Genomic DNA, 25,038 nt, shown 5'->3' on the forward strand with positions numbered 1-25,038 from the left:
CTGTAGAATTCTATAAATTGTTCATGGACATACTTGCTCCCACTGTCTTAAGATTATTATGAGTTCTGATCAAATGCAGGCTGTCCCGGTGTCCTGGGACTCCGTTAATATTGTTGTCTTTTTTTTTAAATAAAATGGAAAAACCTGCCCTGGAGAGAGGGTCATACTGACCAATCTCTCTCATTATTGTAGATGAGAAAATGTATTCTAAAATTCTAGCATCTTGGCTCAGTTCCATCATTGGCACAATTGTCAGCCTGTGCCTGCATGGCTTTATTCCAGGTGGAGACAACTATTCACACCAACATGTCTGTAACTGTTTTTGATGTAGCCATTAATCTCCAATAATTGGTTAGTAAGACCCTCCTCGATGCTAAGAAGGCCTTTGACAGAGTCTTATGGTCGTACCTGTGGGCCACTATGATTAATTTAAGGTTTGACATTAACTACATGAATCTGGTTAATTGCTTTTACCAACCCCCCCCCCCCAATGCCCAGGTTCTTATAGGTAAGGATGAGTCCAATGTTTTCAGCATTGAGCAGGGTACTTGCCAGGGCGGTCCACTGTCATCATTACTATTAATCTTATATCTTTCTCGGCTTTCCAGTAACCATCTCCTATCACCTGTTGAGTTGAACAACACTACAGTTCATTTAATTGTATTTGCTGATGATATCCCAGTAACGTCTAGTAATACATCTACTAAAGTAATCATCTAATATAACTCCTATTGAACAGGAGGTCACAGACTTTGAATAGGTGTCCGGCTATAAGTTGAATATGACCGAAATCCAAATTATATTAAATTATTTAGCCTTATCACCTGATCCAAGGATCATTAATCATGCCACATCCCTAGGGGTCGTTATTTCAATCAATATCTATGAGTTTTAAGTTTAACTTTGAGACCCTTCTTTCGAATTGTGTCTCTCAGTTAAAAATCTGGCATAGGCTTCCAGTCTTCCTAGCCTGTACATGTAATATTATTAAAATGCATGTACTCCTAAAATTCTTATAATTATTATGTGCTATCCCGCTTTTGGTCCCTAACGCTGTTTTTTGGCATTTGGGCTCCGCTATTACCATCTTCCTCAGGGGTTACCAGTATCCAAGGTGAGCAGGTGAACTTTTGAAATTACCATTAGAGGAAGGTGGCTGGACACTACCCGATTTTTTACATTTTTATTGGGCAGCTTTTGTGGAACACATTTGGTGTTTTGTGACAGAGACTGGCATATGTGTACGAAATTGCCCTAGGTAGAGAAGCCTCTGGCTCATTCTCTCCGTGATCTGAATTATTATCAGTGAATGAGATTTAGGGTTATTCAGGATACATTGTAGATTTGGCGCAAATGGTGCAGAAAATGCAATATTGTGGGTACCAACACATATACCCTTTTTCCTATTTCTCTTTCATGGCAGCACTTTTTATATATTGTACTTTAGGGGGCTCAAAACTAATGGACATTTTTATAAACTGGGAACACTCTGTTCCATCTCTGAACTTCAAAGGGAATTTGTATTTCTATATAAGACTTTTCTTGAACGTCTATAAGTACAGGACTATCTAATTTGCAAACCACCTCCTTTTATTTTTGTTGAAAATAATGAACTTGAGTATTCTGTTTGAGTGGACGAATGCTGCCACAAAATGGCTAAACTGGTGGATAAATGGTATAGAACGATAGGCACGGTGGTCAACTACAGATGCCTACGTCGACATTTAATAACTCTTCTTTATTGCTACCTTCAGCCAAGTTGACGCTACAGCGATTTAGTGACACACAGTTCCCCTGTGCGAGGCACGATCAGACATTTTCTGCCTGGGTAACAGGCTTCCACAGCCGACATATAGATTCTTCAGATCATCCTTTAGGGCTATGCGTTCCCATTCCTTTCTGACCCACTTCAGCTCCCTCCCACATCAGAGCAGCTTTCAGAGGAGCAGCTATCCATTTTGCTGCAAGAGGTGTGCAGGCTCTACTGGCCAAAGGGGCCATTGAAAGGGTGCTGGCCTCAGAAGTAGGTATGGGTTGATGCTACTTCTTTTTCCTTGTGTCAAAGAATGGAGGCATTCATCTTATCTTAGATCTATGCCCTCTCAGTGCCTTTCTTCAGAAGGATGAATTCAAAATGCTCACTCGGGCCTAAGTTCCGCCTGCACTAGATCCGTATAACGGGATGGTTGTCTTAAACCTGCTGGACACGTATTATTGTAATGTGCCTGTGCTGCAGTCTCACAAACATCACTTGTGGTTCAAGGTTAGCCAGAAGCATTTTCAGTTTTCCATGGTCCCATTTGACCTTACCAGTCCCCCTCAAGTGTTAACAAAAGTGAAGCCAGTGGTTGCCACTCATCTTTGGAGGTTGCAGATAGCAGTTTTTCCCCTACCTCAACAACTGGCTTTGAAGGATGACTTGCTATGATCAGTTGTAGACCACCTCTAGACAATGGTGAACCTTCTGACATCTTTTGCTCTCTGTCAACAAGCTCAAGTTACACCGGACTCCTACTCCTTCAGAGGCTTTCTTTTGTAGGAGCTCTTCTGGACAAGGTGCATATGTGGATATTTCCTACCTCACAATGAGGCCAGGTCATTCGGGCTATGGTCATGACGTTTCATCCTCTGCCCTGTATCTCACTGAGAGCAGCTCTGAGGGTTTTTGTGCAACTGGCTTCATGCATCCTTCTTGTTTACTTCAGTAGGTGGTATGTGTTAGTTTTGCATTTGTATCTGAAGTCCACCACCAAGGAAACCTGCCCTATGTCATCCAGGTTTCAGAGGAAACTGTGTGAAATATGCCATGGGGGCTGCTAGACTGCAACCTGACCGGTGGCAGGCAGGTCTTTCATCCCATCTTAGAGCTGATGGATGCATCCTTGCTGGGGAGGTCATCTAGGAGAGGTGGATATCAGAGGACTGTGGTCTCCAGCAGAAATCCAGCTCCACATAAATTTGTTGATGCTGCAGACCAGCCGCCTTGTGCTGCAGGCCTTTCTCTCCTCCATCAAGGGAAGGCTGGTGCAGGTTCTCACGGACAACACCACAGCCATGTGGTACTGCAACAAGCAGGGAGCAAAGGGGCCCTGAGTCCCTGTATCAAGAAGCACTGCACCTCTAGAGTTGGATGGAGCGACAGGGCAATTCCCTGTATGTGAATCACTTGGTGGTATCTTTAAAAGCCACTTCCTCTTCTGCCTCCAGTTTTGCAGAAGATCAGAACAATTGGGCCTGAAAAGGTGTGGTACCTGAAACTTCTTGTCATGAGCATCTGTCCTCCAATCAGACTAATGCTTCAGGAAGATGTAGCAGCAGGGGAGGGTTCAGAACCCATACCTACACAATCTACACCTCCATGCATGGAGATTGAGTGGTGTCAGTTGGCTGCATTTGATCTATCGCCTGAGGTTGTGGAATTAGCCCTCTCAGCAAGGCGTCCCTCTGCAAATTCTGCTAATGCTGGGTGTAGGACAAATTTGTGGCCTGGTGTGGAACCCCTTAAAAGCTAAACTGTTTGATGGTTTGTTTTTTGTTTTGTCTTTGGTGTAGCAAAGTCTTGTAGTGGAAAAGTTACTTGTCAACCTTTTTGATTTGATTTTCTTAGCATTTGCTGAATCAGCCGTCCTTCTTATTTGATGGAGTTTATTAAAGGTTTGACACTTTCCTCTCAAACCATTTGTGATGCCACAGTGGGAACTTAATTCAGTCCTGATGTTTCTTGTTTACCTCCTTTGAGTCAATGCATAGCTGCTTGTTGCGTATTGTCACTCTCAAAACCATCTTCTTTATAGCAGTCACTTCAGCTGGTTGTGTGAGAGAACTTCAGACTCTGTCTGCAACCGCCCTGCACCACATTTCTCCCCATGCAAACTGGTGGTGAGTACTAGGGCAACATTTTTGCCTAAAGTTATGCCTTTTGGCTTTGAGCAATATATCACCCTCCTAATGCTTTCTCTCCCGCCTCACCACTTGACAGTAGACAATCAACGTTTTGTGGGGTTCTCTGTGGCTGGGAAAGGTATGGTAGTGCAGAAATAGCCTCTGAGTTGGTTAGTCCTCTGCATTAAGATCTGGTAAGCAGTGACAAACAAGCAGATCCTGGAAGGACTGAGGGCCCATGCCACCAAACCAAAGCTACTACCACTGCATTTGCACACAAAGTGCCTGTTCTTGACTTCTGTCAGATTGAAACATGGGTGTCAGTGCACATATTAAGAAAACACTACTGCCTTGACAGCTAGGTCTCATGGGAAGGGTATTTTGTCCTTCCAGTCCTGTTTTGGTCTGAGCTCACTTTACAGGCCCTCAACCTTTGCCAGGTACTGCTTTGAGTGTCTGTTCTAAAGGAAAGAAATCTGAGGGTAGACGTTTCCATCAGATAAACAAGCTACTTAGCTTCAGTAACCCTCCATCTGGTGGATCTAACCGCAGGTTCCTCACTGCCCTCCCACCATCCTGTTTTGAGAAGTGGCCACCTTTTACCATCTAAAGAGGTTCCTAATTGGAGATCTGCACACTCGTAGCAGCAATTGTTTTGTTCTTTGCAGTCCAGGGTGTGGAAAGAGGCAACCAAGAAATTGACGTTGGTGTGCAGGGGTGGCATCTATATGCTGGGACGGAATGAGGTCTACATGAAGCAGGCAGACGCCACCTTCCTGCACACATGAGCGCTGTTTAGAACTTCCGGATCCAGTCTATACATAATATTCTACAGTTTAGAAATCAGCAGTAAGAGTATCCGCTAGAAAGAGCGTTACCAGTAACTTGTTCTTCTTGTAAGTTAATTTTTATTTATGATCTTTAGAGAATATGGCTGTCCCAACAAGGATTGCCAGAGCTGAGAGGAGCCCAGCTACCAGAGAACCCAGCAAGTGGAGCCCACAGAGTTAGAAAACCCAAGTGTTCAGATATAATCTGTAATGCCGTAATTCGTGACCCGAGGGTAGGTCACTCCCCCTGCCGCTGCAGCTCCACCAGCCCAGGCTCCTGACACCTCCCAGCAAGACCTGCTAAAAACAGTAAGTACTCCCCCCGCCCAGCCCCTCGCCCAGCCCCTCGCTACTCACCTCTTTTCTCCTGTACCTCTGTCTTCTGCCTTCCGCTCTCTCCTCCAACCTCTCTCCGCACCTCTGCTGTACCTCTTCCTTTCGCTCTCTGCTCCTCTTCTGCAGCACTCTTGCCGCGTGTTCTGCTCTTCCTCGGCCCGCTCCTCTTCCTCACCACGTTCTCCTCCTGCTTCTTTCTTCATCTTTGGTCTTCTTCTGTGTTCTTCATGTGTTCTTCTTTCTTCCCTGCACCCCGTCCTGCGTGTTCTCTCTTCTTCTTTGTCCTTCTTCTGTGTTCTTCATCTGTGTTTCTTCTTTGTCCTCTGCACCCCGACCTGCGTGTTCTTTCTTCTTTCTTCATCTGTGTTCTTCATCTGTGTTCTTCTTTCTTCCCTGCACCCCGTCCTGCGTGTTCTCTCTTCTTCTGTGTTCTTAATCTGTGTTTCTTCTTTGTCCTCTGCACCCCGACCTGTGTGTTCTTTCTTTCCCCTCTGCTTCTCAGGTCTCTCCTCTGCTGCCTGACTCCTCTTCCTTGACTCTTCTCTCCTCTTCTTCTTTACCCTTCTTCTTGGCTCTTCTCTCTTCTGTTCTTGACTCTTCTCTCTTCTGTTCTTGACTCTTCTGTTCTGTTCTTATGTTCTTGACTCTTCTCTCTGTTCTTCCTTACTCCCCTCCACCTCTGTAACCCCCCTCCCCTATCTTTCTTCCTTACTCCCCTCCACCTTTAACCCCCCTTCCCCTATCTTTTCTCCCCTCCCCTCTACCTGACCCCCCCACCCTCTGCTTTCCCGCCGCCACCTCCTGCTTGGCCCGCCCCCCGCTCCCATTCGTCACCCCCCTCCTGCCCCCCGCTGACCCCTCCTCCCCCCCTCCTCCCTCTTATGGCAGCCGCTGCCAAAGGCGCTCCAAAGGCAAGCCCGTCTGCGCCCGTCCGCGCCTCGACTGCGCCCAGCGCCACGACCCCTGGCCCCCAGCACTCCCAAACCCCGCAGCACCGCTACGACCCCAACACCCTCCACGCCCTCAACCCGGGGCGCTCCAGCACCTGCTTCCAAGCCAACTTGAAACGTACCCACGGACCCTTCGCATGCCACACCTGCAAACTCACCTTCCACTGCAAAACCACTCCGGCCGCCAGCCCACGCTCCAACAACCACCTCAAATGCATCCTGATCAACGCATGCTCCGTCCACAAGCACGCCATTGAACTTTGGGACCTCCTGGACTCCACCGGACGTCGCCTTCATCACTGAGACCTGGGTGAACGCCTCTTCGGCCCCCGACATCGCCATAGCCATCCCCGACAGCTACAAGAGCTCCAGGGAGACCGCACCAACCAAGTCGGTGGAGGAATCGCCATCGTCTTCAAGAACTCCATCAACGTCACCACCTGCACCGAAGACAACCCCCCTCGCCGCCGAACACCTGCACTTCAAGATCCACATGGACCCCAGGACCACCCTCAGAGGAACTCTCATCTACAGACCCCCTGGACCACGTGCCCTCTTCAGCGACTCTATCACTGACTTCATCTCCCCGCACGCCCTTGCCTCGCCGGACTACATCCTCCTCAGTGACCTCAACTTCCACCTGGAACAGAACCACGACCCCAACACCACTGCCCTGCTCGCCAACCTCGCCAACCTCGGTCTCAAGCAACTGGTGAACACCCCCACCCACATCGCCGGACACACGCTCGACCCCATCTTCTCCGCCAGCAACCACGTATCCTTCAGCCACTCCTCCGTAATACACTGGACTGACCACAGATGTGTCCACTTCACCTTCCGACGCGAGACTCGCCACCTCTGCACACAATCCATCCCACACCGACATTGGAACAAAATCCCAGCGGAACTGCTTCTCTCCACTCTCAGCGACAACCAACCCACCTTCTCCACCGACCCCAACGACGCAGCCCTCAGCCTCACGGATTGGATCACCAACTGCACAGACAACCTCGCTCCCCTCAGACGCCTCACAAGACAGACCAACACCAAAAAAACTCTGGTTCACAGACACCCTCAAGGAATCTAAAAAAAACTGCTGCACCCTCGAGAAAGCCTGGTGCAAGGACCACACCGCAGATAACATGTCTGCCCTCAAGAACGCTACCCGCGAACACCACCAACTTATCCGCGCCACCAAAAGAAATTCCTTCACAGACAGACTGGACAAGAACACTCACAACAGCAAAGAACTCTTCAACATTGTTAAAGAGCTCTCCAACCCTAACGCCAACGCCATCACGCCCTCACAAGACCTCTGCAACTCCCTCGCCACTTTCTTCCATCGTAAGATCACCAACCTACACAACAGCTTCGGACACCAGACCCAGCCAACCACCACAGAAACTACAACCCCAGCCATCACCCTCAACGCCTGGACTCACATCAACACGGAAGAGACCAAAGCCACCATGAACTCCATCCACTCCGGTGCCCCCTCGGACCCCTGCCCACATTTCATCTTCAACAAAGCCGATGACATCATCGCCCCGCATCTCAAGACCATCATCAACAGCTCGTTTGCTTCTGCCACCTTCCCCGAGAGCTGGAAACACGCAGAAGTCAACGCCCTACTGAAGAAACCGACAGCGGACCCCAGCGACCCAAAGAACTTCCGCCCCATCTCGCTCCTCCCCTTCCCTGCCAAAGTCAGAGAAGACCGTCAACAAGCAACTTACCAACTTGCTTGAAGACAACAACCTACTCGACCCCTCTCAGTCCGGATTCCGAGCCAATCGCAGCATAGAAACCGCCCTCATCTCAGTCACAGACGACATCAGAGCTCTGATGGACAACGGAGAGACAGTCGCCCTCATCCTCCTCGACCTCTCGGCTGCCTTCGACACCGTCTGCCACCGAACCCTAATATCCCGCCTCCGCTCCACCGGGATCCTAGGACAGGCCCTAGACTGGATCTCCTCCTTCCTCTCCAACCGCTCCCAAAGAGTCTACCTCCCACCTTTCCCCTCTGACCCCACTGAGATCATCTGCGGCGTCCCGCAAGGCTCCTCGCTCAGCCCAACTCTCTTCAATGTCTACATGAGCCCCCTCGCCGACATCGTACGCAAACACATCACCTCCTACGCCGATGACATTCAGCTGATACTTTCCCTCACCAAGGTCACAACCAGCGCCAAGACCAACCTGCAAGATGGAATGAAAGATGTCGCAGAATGGATGAAACTCAGCCATCTGAAACTGAACTCAGACAAAACGGAAGTCATCATCCTCGGAAACACCCCGTCCGCCTGGGATGACTCCTGGTGGCCCACGGCCTTTGGCACCGCACCAACCCCCTCAGTCCACGCACGCAACCTCGGATTCATCCTGGACCCACTTCTCACCATGACCAAACAAGTCAACGCCGTATCATCCTCCTGCTTCCTCACCCTCCGCATGCTCCGAAAGATCTTCCGCTGGATCCCCGCCGACACCAGAAAGACCATGACCCACGCCCTCGTCACGAGCCGCCTGGACTACGGCAACACCCTATACGCAGGAACCACCGCTAAACTCCAGAAACGTCTGCAGCAAATTCAAAACGCCTCCGCCCGCCTCGTCCTCGACATACCCCGCAACAGCCACATCTCCGCCCACCTGAGACACCTGCACTGGCTTCCCGTCAACAAAAGGATCACCTTCCGACTCCTCACCCATGCACACAAAGCCCTCCACAACAAGGGACCCGAATACCTCAACCGTCGCCTCAGTTTCTACACGCCCACCTGTCAACTTCGCTCCGCCAACCTCGCTCTTGCCGCCGTCCCTCACATCTGCCGCACCACGGCAGGTAGAAAATCCTTCTCCTACCTGGCGGCCAAGACATGGAATTCCCTCCCCACCAACCTCAGGACCACCCAGGACCACCTCGCATTCCGGAGGCAACTCAAGACCTGGCTCTTCGAGCAGCAGTAACCCCATCCCCCTAGCGCCTTGAGACCCTCACGGGTGAGTAGCGCACTTTATAAATGTTTGTGATTTGAATTCAGATCCAATGTCATAATGGCCGGGACCATGTTTTTTATTGAGTGGAAGGTGGAAGAGCCAATAGCATTTTCTTTGAACATATTAAAAGACCAAAACCGCATTCTAAACTTAATTTGTTCTCTAACGGTACACCCAAATTTTTCACTAATGGTTTGGGAACTGAAAGCGGTCCCAAAGCATTGGGCCACCATTGGGAACATGAACATTTGGGCTGGTTCCCAACCACCATAACTTTGGTCATTCCTCAATTAAGTTTCAGACAGTTGAGAGCCATCCGGTCCACCACAGCAGATAGGCAATTCTTCAATCAAGAAGTATACCTATCTGATTGAGGTGTAAGTGCAATCCCAATCTGTGCAGCATCTGCTAAGAGATGAGTGAGGTCAAATAATTCCACAACGCCAGCCAAAGGGCGGAAATATATGTTAAAATTGTCAGACTCAACAACACCAAAAAAGACGGGCATAGTTGTAGTTGAGAAAGGCTTTATAGACACTTGAAAGGACTGACGGTCCAAAAAGGCTGTAAACGTTTTCAAAGCTTTATTACTGATCCAGTCCTAGGTGTAGAATTTAATAAAATATCTACTTGTCCATGGGACAAGTTGCTTCCTAAATTAAGGTGTGCTGTAAAAAAATCTACTTGTCCCTTTGGTGCCATGTAGTGTGGCAACACATGGCAGCAATCTCATTATGCAAGAGCTCTGATAATAGCCTCTCTGATTATGCCAGGGCCAATTCTACAGGAAGGCTTGAATACTAGCAAATTCAAGCCCTCGTATAGCAATTTCCTCATTTTGCCACCTTTCTGCAGATCTACATACTGGGGATGGAGGAAGCAGTAAGCAGTAGTTGCAGGGCTGGAATGCCTTTGTGTCTGTGCAAACCTACCAACTTGCATGTTTTAAGGATTTTCACCGGCTTTCCTCTAATCAATCCCGTATTGAGAAAGTTTGAAACAGAGGCAGAAGTAGAAATTATTCCAGGGTTGGGAAAAAAAGTGGTTGGAGGTAAAGTGAACTTGCAAACGCTTAATAGATTTTCGCATGAGAAAATGTACTCATGCATATTTTCTTGTACTGAAAAACAGTTCACAAATATTTTCTAGGAGTACGATTTCCTGGTGTACTTCTGTAAATTCATGAAACCCACTAATACAAAGACATATACCATGGGTGCACTTTTGTGACTTTCTTTAAGAATTGGGCTCCAAATTAGGCCTGGTGTTAACCAAAACTTATTGTTTTTATTAAAATTCTATTTCTCCCTTTATTCACCTATCGGCTGGCTTTACTGTGAGTGATATTATTCTGCTCTTCCACAAGAAGCATATTGGCACACACATTTGTTTTGTTCAGTGCCAGGAATCACTGTGGCAATGTGTGCTTATTGAACAAAAAAAATATTTTTCAGTTTTGCCAATGTTTGGTATAATGGTGAGGATCTGGCAGCTCGCATAACAACAAAATGTTACAAAAGCCATGTCAAAACAAGACATGCAATGACAAAACCAAAAGTCTGATTACCAATGTCTTATCAGTTGGCTTTGCCAGTGCTTGTTTATTTTCATATTTCCCAAGAATCTAGTTGAAAATGGTTATACTAATTTTCCGTTATGAATATCTTTTGGAAATACTCCATGCATCAACACATTTTACTAAATGCTGCTTCAAAGAAATAGTACCCAAAGTTTTGCAGCAATTTAGCAAAATCATTTTTTCCTACTTGTATTTTTTTCTGACCATCTTATTTTGACACCAAAGAATCATCATCTTGCTTACAAGCTTCTGCAAACATTTGCATCTAATCAGTGAGCATTCTGGGAGCACTGTATGAAGCTTCATATGGTTAAACTTTTCAAATGTGCGTACACTTTTCTTTATTTATTTTTTACTGTAACCACTGTCAGTAGTACAGTATGACCTTACAATGTTATTTAGTGACAACGTTATTTAGAGCGCTCACCCTAATAATAAAGGCTTTACATTAATAAACCATAAACACAAGTTTGAGCAACATTAAGATATGGACATAAATATTATCTCAACTGCAGAGGGTTCCCTTCCCTGTAAACTGGCAGGCAAAGGGGTTTCTGCTGCAGGGATTGGGTCTGCTTGTCCCAAGGACAAAATAAGCATGAAAACCTATTGTCCTTGGCCCTAAACAATATGTCCTGGGGGTCTGGCTATAGGAATTCCACACCCCTGCAGGCCTTTATTCTTCCAAGAAGAACATTGTGAAACACTGTATCAAAGGCAGCACTCAAAGCAAGATGGTTGCCATAGAGCCGCTTTGGTCAAGGGTCCATCTGAGTTTCCCTCTGAGTTCTTCTGTAACTGCTGGAAGGGCAGACTGTGTGCTGTGATAAGAACGAAAGCCTGCTGTGAGCAGTGAAGAAAGATGTTTAACTCAAGAGAACTAGTCTGATTAATATGTCTTTCCAGACTTTTAGCAAAAAGCAAGAGAAGGGAAATAAGGCTGTAGTTGTCAAATTTATAGGCCTTTAAAGACTTTTTGTTTTTCATCTGAAGGATTACCACTATGTGTTTCCATGATTGAGGTACCCTTTTGAAGGAGATTGGGGGATTAAGTGAGTGCACCAGAGCAAGATAACTAAAAGGCGTGGTCTTTTCCATGGCATGTGGCAGTGTGGGGGTGTCCAGTGGTGAACCTAACTAAATAGTCTAAATGAGACTGTATAAATCTTCCAATCGGATACGTGTAAAAAAGGATAGGTGGAACTCATGGGACTCAGGAGACTCTGAAGCTGCAGGAAGCTTAACATTCTGACGATCTACAGGAGAGGTAGTTTAAACATCCAAGATTCTTTGGGAAAATCATGCAAGTTCATTGCATCTCTACACAGAAGAAGTTGTAGGAGTCTTCAACATGGATTCTCTCAAAGATTTGACAATAGAAAATATTTCCTTGATGCAACTAGGATTGCTCTCAATTTAACAGCATACAAAGCATAATGGTCTTTCCTAGTGACTTTATAATAGTATTTAATGGAAGGATATATTTTGCTCTGGCGGTGAGATCATATTTTATTTTACTCCAGACACGTTCAAGCAATTTTACAGCCTGTTTTGAAATCTAAAAGTTGGCTATTGAACAAGTGTGTAGGCGGTATAGCGTTGGGCAAATAATAGGCGTTCAGAGGGATCAGTTCATCTTGGTTGGAAGAGATCCATAACTTAACAGCCTTATCTGCATTGTCTATAATTGAATTTAAGGTAGGTTAAGATGCACTTAAAAAGTTGCAGAAAGCTGAAGGACCGAGTTTCTACCAGCATCTTGTTATGTTCAATAGAGAAGGGTTAGGAGGAGCTGAATGATCTAATAATATGGACTTGAGGATCGCATAATTATCTGTCTGCATAAGAGGAAAGGTGAGTCAACTACCGGAGTAGTAAGGTTAGAGAATACAGGTTCTAGCATATGCCCTCCATAATGATATTGGCCTTGACAGGTTGTACATAGATTCATGGTCTTTGGTTAAACTGGACACTGAGGTGCAGTCATTGTGTTAAAAATGAAGTTGAAGGTCCCCAAGGATGTTAAGGTTGGAGAATTTAAGGGCAAAAGGCGCAATGGCTTATAAAAGAGTTCACGAAAATCAGAACCTCCGAACCCGACGAGAGAGCACAAAAAGGAGAAATTGTGTACAGGTTTAAGTGGGAAAGTGACACCTTCACAATCGGGAAGGTCAACTGAAGCACATATAAAGTCTGATTTGAAATAATGGCAATATCACCTCCATTTTTGTTCAGGCAATCTCGCCTAATAACACAATATCTTTCCGGAAGAGCCTGAGCTATGTCTGAGGCAGAGCTATGGTTAAGCCAGTTTTCAGTTAGAAAAAGTGCACCTGGTCTTTGATCAAGAACTTCTAAGATGTCTGTACAGTGATTAGCACAGACAGGCTTGCTTTTGGTGTGCCTGCTGTGCTCCCACTCCTTACATCTGATGCGTGTCCGTGCATTCACCTGGTTTTGTAGGAGATTGTCATTGGTGTTGGAAAAGTCCTAGCCAACTAGGTCACACATTAAATATAGCTCCCCTAGATGGTATGGGCAAGAAGGCTAACTCAGTTAAAAAATAAAAACTATTTCCGTGAAGTCTGGATGGACTGGGAAGAAGAGTCTCAAAGCACAATAGAGATCCTACCCCAAGTAAACAGGAATTAAAGTATACATTAAAATGTAAAGTGCAGGTGTAGTGTACAGTCTGGGAGAAGCCTAACTCAAGTAGGGCATCCACACATTGACCTTGTTTTTATAGGGGATTGTCATTGGGGTTGGAAAAGACCGGCTGACCAGACCACACACTTTAAATATGAAAACTCTAAATAGCATGACCAAGATAGCTGATGCTGGTAAAAAAAAAAAAAAAAAAACTCTGCCCACAAACTCAGGGTAGAAGGGGGAGAAAAGTCTCAAAGCACAGTAGAGATCTGACTCCAAGTAAATAAGAATTAAAAAAAACTCCTTAAAATCCCAGAATATAAAATTTAAAGTGGTAAACTGCAGGTGGTAATTTAAGGTGGTAATTCTATGGAAATTACAATTTGTGACTTGTTACTTCCACCACACCTTTCTCATTTAGTTTTGTTCTCTAAATATTAATTTAGTCAAGCATCTTTGAGTTGTACGACTGTGCTAGATAGAACAGCAAAATAAATAAACAGCAGGAGTATACAAACAAGATCGACAACACCTTTCACATTTATAGAGTGGAACATATTGCGATCTGTCTATCTTTGAATTTCTTCTAGTGCAGTAAGTCTTCACAAGCATATGAGCATCATCATGCACTTTGTAATGAAAAAGGAGCGGGTGGGCTAAATTCTCATCAGAATGTATGTAAACAAAATATCTAAGTTCTAGTTCATGATCTACCAATCATGTTACCAATTTGTTTGTTCTTTGGTCAATCAGTTGCTAATTCCATATTGATAAGGTTCTCCATGCTGATGAGAGAAGTCCAAGAAATCCTCTTGGGCCGGCTTGTAAGAAATGTGGTTATCATAGAGAGTATTTCAACGCATGTTTAAATGTATATGCTTTCACAGGATCCCTGTGTCAGGATCATCCACATTTCACTCAATGAAACAGCATTTTCCACTCACCTACAAATGTGGTATTGAAACAGTATAGATCTGACAAACATCACAGAAGAACTATCCAGCATCCTTTGTGTAAAAAAAACAAAAGAACATAATTTTTGGTGTGGTTCTCGTCCCCCTGCCCCACACACACTTCTTCCGGTCCCGTTTGTCTGGATTTAGAAAGTCGTACACTGCCACTGCTAAACAGTGGCATAGAGTCTGTGCTCTCACCCTTAAACATATACTGTTCATTGCTTTTACTTACCTAACTGCCCAGTAAGGCCATGGCAAATAGTGAACGAAATGCATGATGGGCGTAGAAGTTAAATGTCATATGTGGGATGAAGTGTATATTTAGATTACTCACAGTTGGACAAAAAATGCATGTCTCTAGAGAGCACCATTGTGCTGTGGCTGAGCTGCAGTTTTAAAAGACTGCAGTGTCCTATGGAAAGGAAAAGTGTGTTTCCCAAGAACCTATTTTGCTGCAGCATCTTTAAAGTGTGCCTTGTTAAACCATGGAGCTCAGTGCTTAATATATACAAATGAGGCATGGCAGACATTGGAAAATGTATGACCTCAAAGGAGCAGTTACTAGTAGCTGTTTACACTCTGTAGATAAAACTGCCTTTTTGAGGAGCAAGCTTCTTTATGAGTTAGATCATGGTGCTATCTGTGATTGGGGAAAATTATATTTGGGTCTTTAAATTAAGCTCCTCTTAAGTTTAAATATTAAATTCACTGGTGAATGTAGTAGATTGGTAAATATATCACAAAAATAATGTTCGAAGCTTGTACTTTGTTCTGCTGTGTAGTCTCTAAGCCCTACTCCTTAGGCTAAGTACACATTGTTGGATGGCTGTTTATTGCCCCCTTCCTGGAAGGCAGCAGTGGTGTCAGTAGTGACCTCCTAGCAGTGATTAGCCACTTAGAATATGGTCAGGACAAGCTGGAAAGTGAAGATTTCACAGTGCTTCTTTTGAAAGGAAAATCCCAAAATTGCTTGTGAGGAACTGCAGTCTATGATTCTCAGAGCCACTCTAGATGTTCTGCATCTCCAGCAAGAAGAAAACCGGTTCTAGTAGCGATGGAGGAAATGGTACCTCATCTGCAGTGGATAGTGGGTAGAGAGAGGCTCAAGATTTTTGTGGGTGGCAGTCAACCGAAACAAAATGCTGAAAATTGTGGTGGGATTTGCTTGAGAAAATGTATAGGACTGAGTGTGGGATTAAAATAAGAACACTCTGCCTAAGTGGTGGAAGAAGACCCATGTACTTCAAACTCCTCCTGCCACACAGTGGTCTTTTGTTGCTTTTACATTAACACAAAAAGCAAAAGGACACCTGAACCCTAAGAGAGCCTACCTGACCTCTGTGCCTGCAGTTCCCACTCTGAAAACTGCCTCAGCTGGACCGTGTGGTAGAGGCATTCAGCCTTGTGGAGCCATGTTGAGCTACAGATTCCAGCCTTGACCCGCTGGTGGAATTTGAGAATAAAAGTAATAACTAAATCTGAGGGTAAATCCTGTTGAGACTCAGCTTGATGATCACAATGTTGAGGCAGGCTTCCACCAAACTCCTCCCTGAGAGGGCAGGTTAATGAACATCGAGCTAGAAAGACTCACTACCAAGACCTCAACAAGGGGAAGAGAAGGTAAAGAGAAGAGACAAATAAAGCAAACTCTCCTCCAGTACCCCATGTACTGGTTTCAGTCAGATAGGTGTTACAAAACATCAGTATGCAATTCATAGCAGAATAGTGGAAGCTTAAATGAGCAAAGAATAGTACAGAATGTTATATTAAAGTTTCACAGAATCCAGTGCTCTTAACTGTATTCGACTTGCACAGTGCTCCAGGGTGTGGGCTAGTGAGAAACTGATATAGTACCAAGACACTATCAGTACAGGTGGCAGTAATGTAAATGGCAAGATAGAAATGCTTGTTAATAATGGGCACCAGGTGTGAAGGAATCCTACAGAATAAGCAACATAAAGTTTGAAGGGGGAAAAAAACAAGGAAGGTGCAGGAATGTAAACAGTAGATGAACTGAGTGGAGCGGCAACTTTACAACAAAGCAAGATGTGAGGCACAGACTCATTGCCTCTGCCAATACCTAGTCACTGATTTCTTGCCCATCTCTTTCTCAGCCGCAGCCTCCAGTGGCCCATCCTCTACATCCTCCAAACATGCACCTTTTCATTTTACCTTCATATCCTCGCCTGTTTTCCCACAATTATTTCTCTCCACTTGGAAAACCTTTGATACTCTAGTTACTTGACTCATGACACAATCCTGAACTGAGATGTGGTGCCATATCTACTAAGTGGTGAAACAATCTTGGCAGTTGTATAACCTAGCTTTTTCCCCGCATTGACCTTTTGGTACAAAAGCAACCTTTTCACAAGTAGTATCTGACTGCGAAGGACTCTCTCTAGCTTCTTGACTTGCACCACTGAAGGACTTGAAGTTAAAACAAAAAGACTACATCCAAATGCAATAACTTGTGCACACTTGACCTACCCAATTTCTTCATTACAGTCTGCCTGGAATCACCTTAGAAATAGATCAGCTGCAAACTTTATTTTTTTAAAGCAATGTTGTTTAACTTTTACAGCTCATGCGATAAGCAATATACAGAATATCCATAACAAATGTAGCAGACAATAAAAAATAAAAAAAAGTGTACCATCACATGTCAGGCATCAGGCACGTCAGGCATGTTGTAATTGGCTCATTAGCTGCCACACATTTTCTGATGCTTGTTAGGACATCCACAGGTTCTGTAGATGGGCTCGTTCCCTTTTGCACACCAATCCATTGCAGAGCACCACTCCATGGAGAGAATGACTTCCAGTGGCAAGCTATGTCACGCTTGGTCACCACAGGGCCAATGACTTCCAGGATACGTTCTCCATGTGGTCCTCTAAAATCATCACTGGCTTCCTTTATCCAGGTTTATTTTTTGCAGTGTCTTTTTCTCATTTAACGGTTCTCTAGTTTTCTAAATCAGTGTGACAATTTTATTGGGTTGTTTTCTTAACCTTAAATTTATTGCCACTGCTTGACCTTGACCATACGTTTTTCTGAACATTTGACTTCTCTGTGTTCCACAGCTGCCAGGGGTTGAGCAGATATTTTCTTAGAACTGTCTTGTTACCTAATGAAATTAAGCAGTTGAATCTTAGATGGACAGTTCCTTAGTAGCAACTGTTCATCCTGGCTTGACTTTGTGTGCCATGGACACAAACAACTTCAAGTCTTAAGATATCCCATTCAGATAAATCTAAACTTTGGGATTAACCATCCAACATTCATAAGCAAGCTTTGGAAAGCATATAGCTCTCCACATACCTTACCTAGCGATGTAGCATATAAAGGAGGTTTCCTTGAAGTCAGTTGGCTCACAAGTCTCAGACTCCACCAACCTATCAGCGTTCAAAGGAGCCACCCTGAATTCCTTCAGGAAAACCAGGCATCAGGGGTGGCTTAGAAGACATTTCCTGTTCTTCTACACATTAATTTAATTTTCATGAATACTAACATGGTTTTTTTATGTCTTACTAAAGGGCACCCAATTTGCTGTTTATTCCTGCTGACAATGAATATATGAACCTTGATGTTCCAACAGAACCTGTATTATAAATGTGTAAATGGACAGGTCACAGATGCTACGCCTAAGAGGGAGATGTGATTTTAGAGAGGCTATGGCACTGCAGTTTGCAGCTACTAAGATCCCCTTATTGTCATATTTCTGTAAAACAAAAACTGGGTGTCTACTCACAAAGGATGTGGAAGCTTTCAAAGGAGCAGCTGTACTAGACATATTTACATTGTTGCCGCTTACAACTGGGAGGTCTGATTAGCAGTCAGATGGATTCTCTGTCTTCTAATTAACATTTGCAATGTGATGAAGGAAAGGATTAGGTGTGGGGAAGCAGACTAAAGAAGCAGTTGCTCTCACCAGTTGATAATGTGGGCTGTAATGCCTTAATCATGAAAGTATTAATGCAAATAGTTAATTTCAGACTTGCTCATTAATCATTTGGAAACAGTAGCTGATGGTCCAACTATTGGTCAAGATTAGGATTTTCCAGTGACGTCTTTTGAAGAGAAGCATCTTTAGCTTTTCACAACATTTAATGATGGTTAGTGCTCATTCCGGCAGTAGTTTTCTTTTGTTCTATGGTTCTCTTGTGCTTTTTGATATATTACAGATGCCTTCTTTGTAGTTTAGTAGTTTAAAGGCTTTTGGATTGTGTGTGAGGATGGGAGATGGTGTGGTGAGATTGTTGGGAAGCATTTTCTTTTGATAAGTTGGTGGAAATGTTTTCTACATATCTTTTCACAGTTTGATAAACATAGGCTTACTGAGTTGGATAGCTTCTTTTTACTTTCTAAAGAAGTAATAGTTCTTCCACTTTAAAATCACTATCGTATTACTTGAAATTAAAAGTTAGCAAAGCATACACCATTAAACCCTAGCATTTATTTTTCATTTTTCTTTACAGCAAGAAAAAAGAATATTTACAAACTTTCATCGTCAGCTCTTCTGTTGGATTGACAGATGGCATGATCTAACAATGGAGGACATTAGAAGGATGGAAGACGAAACACAAAAAGAACTAGAAGCGGTGAGAATTTAAAATGAAATCAAATATAAATTGCCCTCGTAAATTGGAAAGAAAGATGAAAACAGCTAAATGGAGTCATTTTGTTTCCCATGGATCTGTGCATTGATTTTACATTTTCAATGTTCTTCTAGCACTAGTAATGATTTTAAACTTTTACCAGTTATGGGGAAGGAGGCAACTGTTTCTGAAGGACCTCCGTTCTAATTCTCAATTCCACTGTGGATGTTAGGACATTGGTTCTTACTCACAGTATTGTAAAGACCACTTGCACACATTCTCTGTTGTTCACACACAATGCCCACACCTACGAAGATCCCTGCAGCACATGTTCTGCCATAAAGGAAGACATGTCTACCCCTCTTATTCTGAAGTAATTGGAGTCCTCCTTGACTTCCATGGACTGAGATCTTTATCCAGGTAGATCACAAACTTTCACTGTTTAGATGGTGAAATAGTTCCCTCACATCTGCCCTATACACTGAACCGCCTGTACTATCTTTCCAAACAGAGCTGTGTGAACATGTTTAAACATGTAAGTCTCTAGAGCTGGCACCATGCGCCAGATCACCACTTGTGCACCTCATTAGTCAGACCAGGGATCTTGAGTCCTTAAGTTTCTATTGAGCTGTTGCATTCTAAGTGTCTGTCTCAGACTCGAGCATCAGTAGTGCCGACCACACACTTCAGTTGCCTTTTTTGTGATGCTGTCAGCCTCTGAGGATGTCGAGATAATTTGTGGTGAAATGGCCACGTTTGTTTGCCACTTTGTAGTTCCATGGTCATATGCTCAGTAGGATTATTTGTAATATAACCGGTGGGCACAGTTCTATAGGTGCATACTAATACATCTGCAGTGAAGCTCCAACATAAGATTGCACATTAAGTATTTTTGTAAAGTTACTAACGTTTGGGTATAGCTGTTTCCAAAATGTGCTGCTTTTCCACACAACCACACCATATTCATTATTATATACTACTTATGCATCACGTACGTGTGTCCAATTACCTGAGCTGTCTTATATGTTGTATTTGTTTCACTGCACATGTTATATTAGAAACAGCTAGCTTAAACCAGCAATTTACTATATTGTGATGGATTACACTGGATTGATATTCCTAGCAGATGCCTTAATCCCCTGTAACCTTTCATAATATCCAACTTCAAAGTCCACCTTACCATGTGATAGATTAGACTTTGCAGAAGAGATTTTAATAGAATTAAGGTGGCACCAAACAGCTTGACAGTGCTGGCCTAAGCATGATGTGCTTTTCTTGTGCCTGTGACATCTAATGCTGCATTTCAGGACATTGGCTAGCCTCACTTGCATTGCTGATATGCAGCCTTTATTTTCCTGTGAGAAATAAAAACACCAATAAAAGATAGGTTTGTTTAAAAGAAAGAGTAAAATGATCTAACTTTTTAAAAGACCTGTAGTGTGATTGTTTTGTGAAGTGCAATGCAATGCCTTCTCTTAAATTAAATCCTTGTTTCATTTACATTTTATTAATGTCTAATTCAAATATTATTCTCCTTCTGCACATTGTGGACTCATTTCCTTTGCGTACACAAACTATCATTGGCAGAGGCAATAGACCTGCCATTCCCTGCTAGCCGTTTGACAATTCCTATTTTGTTCTCTCAGGGTTGTGCAAAACTTTGTTAAGAAAGCCGTCGGGCCCTCATCAATCTAAAAAAAAAAAAAAAAAAAAAAGATTTGGATAACGGAAAAAAACATTTATGACCTCAGAAAAGCACAAATTACCATATAAGCCCCTGTTATTGAAGGGAATTTCTTTGTGAGTGGGTGTGCTCTTTGTGAAAGAGAAGCATGCTGTAACTCAGTGGAATTAGCCAGTAGCTGAATTGAGCGGATCCATTGCCTCATGATGCATGCTGGAGTGGGCAGAAGACAAATGTGAATGACACAACAGAATAATGGAGGACGTTCGGCTGAAAACCTCGGTAACTATTTTATATTCATAACTCAGAATGTCTTAGCTAACACCAGACCTTCAAAAAAGCCTATTGGTCTGGGGTGGCTGTCGGCCTCTTGCCTGCCTTTGTGAATGTTTTTTTGTAATGTTTTTGTAAATCTTTATTACAGAGCAACAAAGACCGGTTTGTGGATTAATAAATGTGGATTTATTAAATAGACAGATAAATGGATGCACAGATAGGTAAGACTGGTAGATAGATTGACAGGTAGATAGATAGGGTTGCGGAAATGAATATACAAACAGAGAGATCAATAAAGCTGCCAAGATAGGTATATGGACAGGTATACAGATATCCAGGTAGGTAGACATACCGACAAGTAGATAGCCAGATAGACAGACATGTAGGTAGACAGACGGGTATTTAGACAGACAATCAAGTACGACTTGTAGATAGATAGCTACATAGACAGACAGAAAGGGTTGCAAATATAGGTAGGTAGCTGTATGGATTGCTGGATGGCGAGATAGATAGATGGATGAATGAATGAATGAATGGATGGAGGGATGAGTGAATGGAGGGATGGGTGAATGGGTAGATAGATGAATAGATTGGTAGATGGATAGATGGATGGATGGATAGATGGACAGATAGATAGATGGATGGACAGACAGACAGATGGATGGATAGATAGTTGGGCCGACAGATAGATAGATTGATGGGCCGACAGATAGATAGATTGATGGACCTATAGACATAAATAGATAGACATAGATCGACATATAGATCAACAGATAGGTTGATAGATGGAGAGTAGATGGATAGCCAATTCTTAGAAAGACCGGTAGATAGCTAAACCGACAGGTAGGTGGACGGACAGATCAGACTTGTAGATAGATAGGTAGACAGACCGAGTTGTAAAGATAGATAGAAAGATATAGATAGAAAGGGTTTGCTGAGACAGAAATTAATAGGGTTGTTTAGACAGATAGGCACACCGATAGAGCTGCATGGTTAGACAGACAGGTACATAGGCAGATAGATATGTAGACAGACAGCTAGCTAGACATTTAGAGAGGTAGAATGATAGACAGAAAGACATATACGTGGGTAGATAGATAACTGGAATAAACTGCACATCTTTAATTAGTAATATAGTAGTAAAAGATCTATATAGACATGGCACACAACAGCTCGGAAAGAAACTAAAAAACTGTATAAGCAGGACAGCTGGAGATCCTGCTCCAAGTGATCTTCAGGCCCCGAGTAGCCCCGGTCTCCAGCACTTCATCCTGCCAAGGACAGTCTCCTTTATGCTGCTCCAGCGATGTGGTACTCCTCTCCAGTTGTGCTGATTGGGCCTCACTGCAACTTACTCTGCCTGCTGCCAGTAGCTTGCCTGTGGGTGCTGCAACTGCTTCTGCTGGCTCTCTAAACTGCTGAGGGCCAGCCCATACTCCCCTCCAAAGATCGAGTCCCCTGGATCCTGCTGGTCCTCATCAGCCTTGCAACTCTTGTTTTGCTTCTTCTTGCATTTGCTAAGGCTTGTTAGTGGTTCTCCTAAACCACTGACCGCCTGGGACCCGACGACCAATGTGGGACACCATCTGCACCACTCCAAGGAATCCTCTTCAGCTCCTGGGCTCCACAGCTGGTCGTCGTCTTCCTCCGTCAACCCGGATCTCCATCTACAGAAGGGTGGGTAGTGGCTCCTGGCCCGACTGGGCACTCCATTGTGGACTGGACTCTGTCCCCTTCTTTTGCAGGTCCTCTTCTTCCAGGATCCACCTTTGGTTTCCTCTGGTCTGGTCCTGTTCTTGTGCAATACATTTTCTAAGTCCTCTTGTTAGTTCTCCAGGTCACTGGGGGATACTCAGGTACCCCTTGGGGTCTCTAGTTCTTCCAGCTCCCCTCTAACTAGCTACTCCATGTCCTCGGGTGGGGGACTTTGCATTTCACTATTTTAGTATATGGTTTGGTCCTCCCCTAGGGCTCTAACTATTTTTCACTCATTCCTGCCAATACTTGTTTCTTGTGCCAATTTCCTATAAGTAATCTAGTGTGGTGTTACTATAATAAAGAACCATTATTTTTGTAACACAGTGTGGTTTGTGACTAATGTGGTATTGCATAAGCTTTGCATGTCTCCTAGATATGTCTTGACTGCTCATCCACAACTACCTCTAGAACCTGGCTTCCTAGACACTGCCTACATTCACTAATAGGGGTTGCCTGGATCTGGTATAAGGTGTCCACCACACACCAGGCCAGTTTCCTACATCTGGCACGTCCTGTTTTAATTCACCATATTTTCAAAGGGCTTGTACTGGTCCAATGCTTCATCCTTAGTGCTCTTGAGGAGGAATCAGGCTACGAAATCTTTCTTATTTATCACATTTGTCATAAAAGATCACTTTTGTATAAGTAATGGGATTTGCACTTGACCATATCCCTAAAATTTACATCTTTGTTATGTGATCAATCGAGGAATCCAGGTCGGCAGACATAGGCCTTCATTACAACCTTGGCGGTCTTTGACCGCCAGGGCTGTTTCGACGGATGTCGCCACCAACAGGCTGGCAGTGAAATCCAGGGTACGCCGCGGTCGCACCGCTGGGACCAGCGGTTTTCTGCCACTTTTGTCCCGGCGGGAGTAAGCAGCGCTGCCCAGGGGATTCCGAGTCCCCCTCCCGCCAGCCTTTTCGTGGCAGTTTGAAACGCCATGAAAAGGCTGGCGGAAAGGGGATTCGTGGGGCCTCCTGCCACGGCCCGTGCAGCTTTTCACTGTCTGCTGTGAAAAGTGCGACGGGTGCAACTGCACCCGTCACACAGCCGCAACACCGCCGGCTCCTGTGTTGCAGCCTAACTAGGTTTCTGCCAGCAGGGATCTCCTAATGGCTGCCGTGGGAGTGCGGTTGCATTGGCGGCCGCCCGGCGGTCCAACTTTGCCGCCCGCCAAGGTTGTAATGACCCCCTAAGTGCCTGATATAGATCTTGGTGGTGTTACTGCCAAGCTGCGTCGATGGCGGACTGGAAAATCGAGCCAGCTTTATTCTGCCCCCCTTATTTAAATGTTACAGTTCTGCAAGCAAAACGATTTGCGGCAGATTGCTGACAGAGGGAGACGGTGGCGGATCGCTATGAACTTGGTAAAATGGCAGGGGCCATGGAAGAGCGGTAAGTGACACGCACATACTGTCCCTTAGCCACATGTGTATCCATGCACTACACACCACAAAGACGCAATAACCCATTGCCATTCCAACACAACACAACCCGTACATGCTGAAAACACACATTGACATACATCCATGCCACAACATACACACACCATTAAAGCTACTCACACACAACACAACTAACACAATTAGCTGCACAAATACACACATGCACAACTGCACTCAACACGGCAATGACCACCACACAAAACTTACCTGAATGTGTCACACGAAAGCACAACATACACAACAACATAGGTCTCACATGCATGTGACACACATAGACACAACCACACCACCCACTCCTGCTCCCTCCACCACAGCCATTCTACAAACACACACACGTACTGACTCACATACACAACAGACAACACAAACCTACCTTTATACATTCACTTGCAGTGCGCACACATGGACACCGTTGCCCAGTGTGAGTGTACCCTCATTATGGTGCCACCATTAATTTTGCAATGAATGATGACACCCCAATGACAGTTGTGTATGGGTGCGATATGCGTGTTATGCCAGTGTCTCCCCAGCCATGTTACACAATTTTCACCTCGATATGTGCATGTCACAGTGATAAAAAAAAGAAATACAGTGGCATGTATAATCCTTCAGTGGTTCCAAGTATCTAATTATTTGAAGTGAGTCAGTGAAAGTCTTGGTCAAATAAGATGTTCCATCCAAGGTTCTGCTCTTATTTGAAGAGGATTCTTTCCTACCCTGTCCTCCTTCCTTTCAGCATATCTTGTACGAAAACATTTGGAGCATAGTATAGCTCTATTATGTGTTCGTTTCTAGTGCATTTTTGCAGAATGTGATTTTAAATTGTGAACAGATCTGGCATACGTTTCCTTTCATCAAGTGCCTCCACTTGTTTACAAAGAAACCTAAGAAGTCCTGTGTAGATAAATAACCCATTCATATAAAAGTCCTGGAAAGCCACTTAGAGACCCAAATAAAACATTCCATAATTGCAAATGTGTCCCAGCTTTCCTGTTTTTACTGACTTTTGCAGATAAATACAGACAAAGATCTATTTATTTTATGTCTGCGCTTATTTTAATTCTGGATAAAACAGAAATTAGTTTTTTTAGT

At 44.2% G+C, this 25,038-nt stretch overlaps 1 protein-coding gene across 1 annotated transcript in view; it reads left to right on the forward strand.

Moving 5' to 3' along the window:
- Nucleotides 1-25,038, forward strand: part of PITPNB (phosphatidylinositol transfer protein beta) — a 348,647-nt gene that overhangs the window by 269,553 nt on the left and 54,056 nt on the right. The window contains exon 10 of the mRNA XM_069214679.1: nt 18,661-18,783. Within this exon, the coding sequence (XP_069070780.1) occupies nt 18,661-18,783 (123 nt within the window). The remainder of the gene's footprint in view (nt 1-18,660; nt 18,784-25,038) is intronic.

The sequence above is a fragment of the Pleurodeles waltl genome, chromosome 11 (genome assembly GCF_031143425.1).
Source record: "Pleurodeles waltl isolate 20211129_DDA chromosome 11, aPleWal1.hap1.20221129, whole genome shotgun sequence".
NCBI classification, from domain to species: Eukaryota; Metazoa; Chordata; class Amphibia; order Caudata; family Salamandridae; genus Pleurodeles; species Pleurodeles waltl.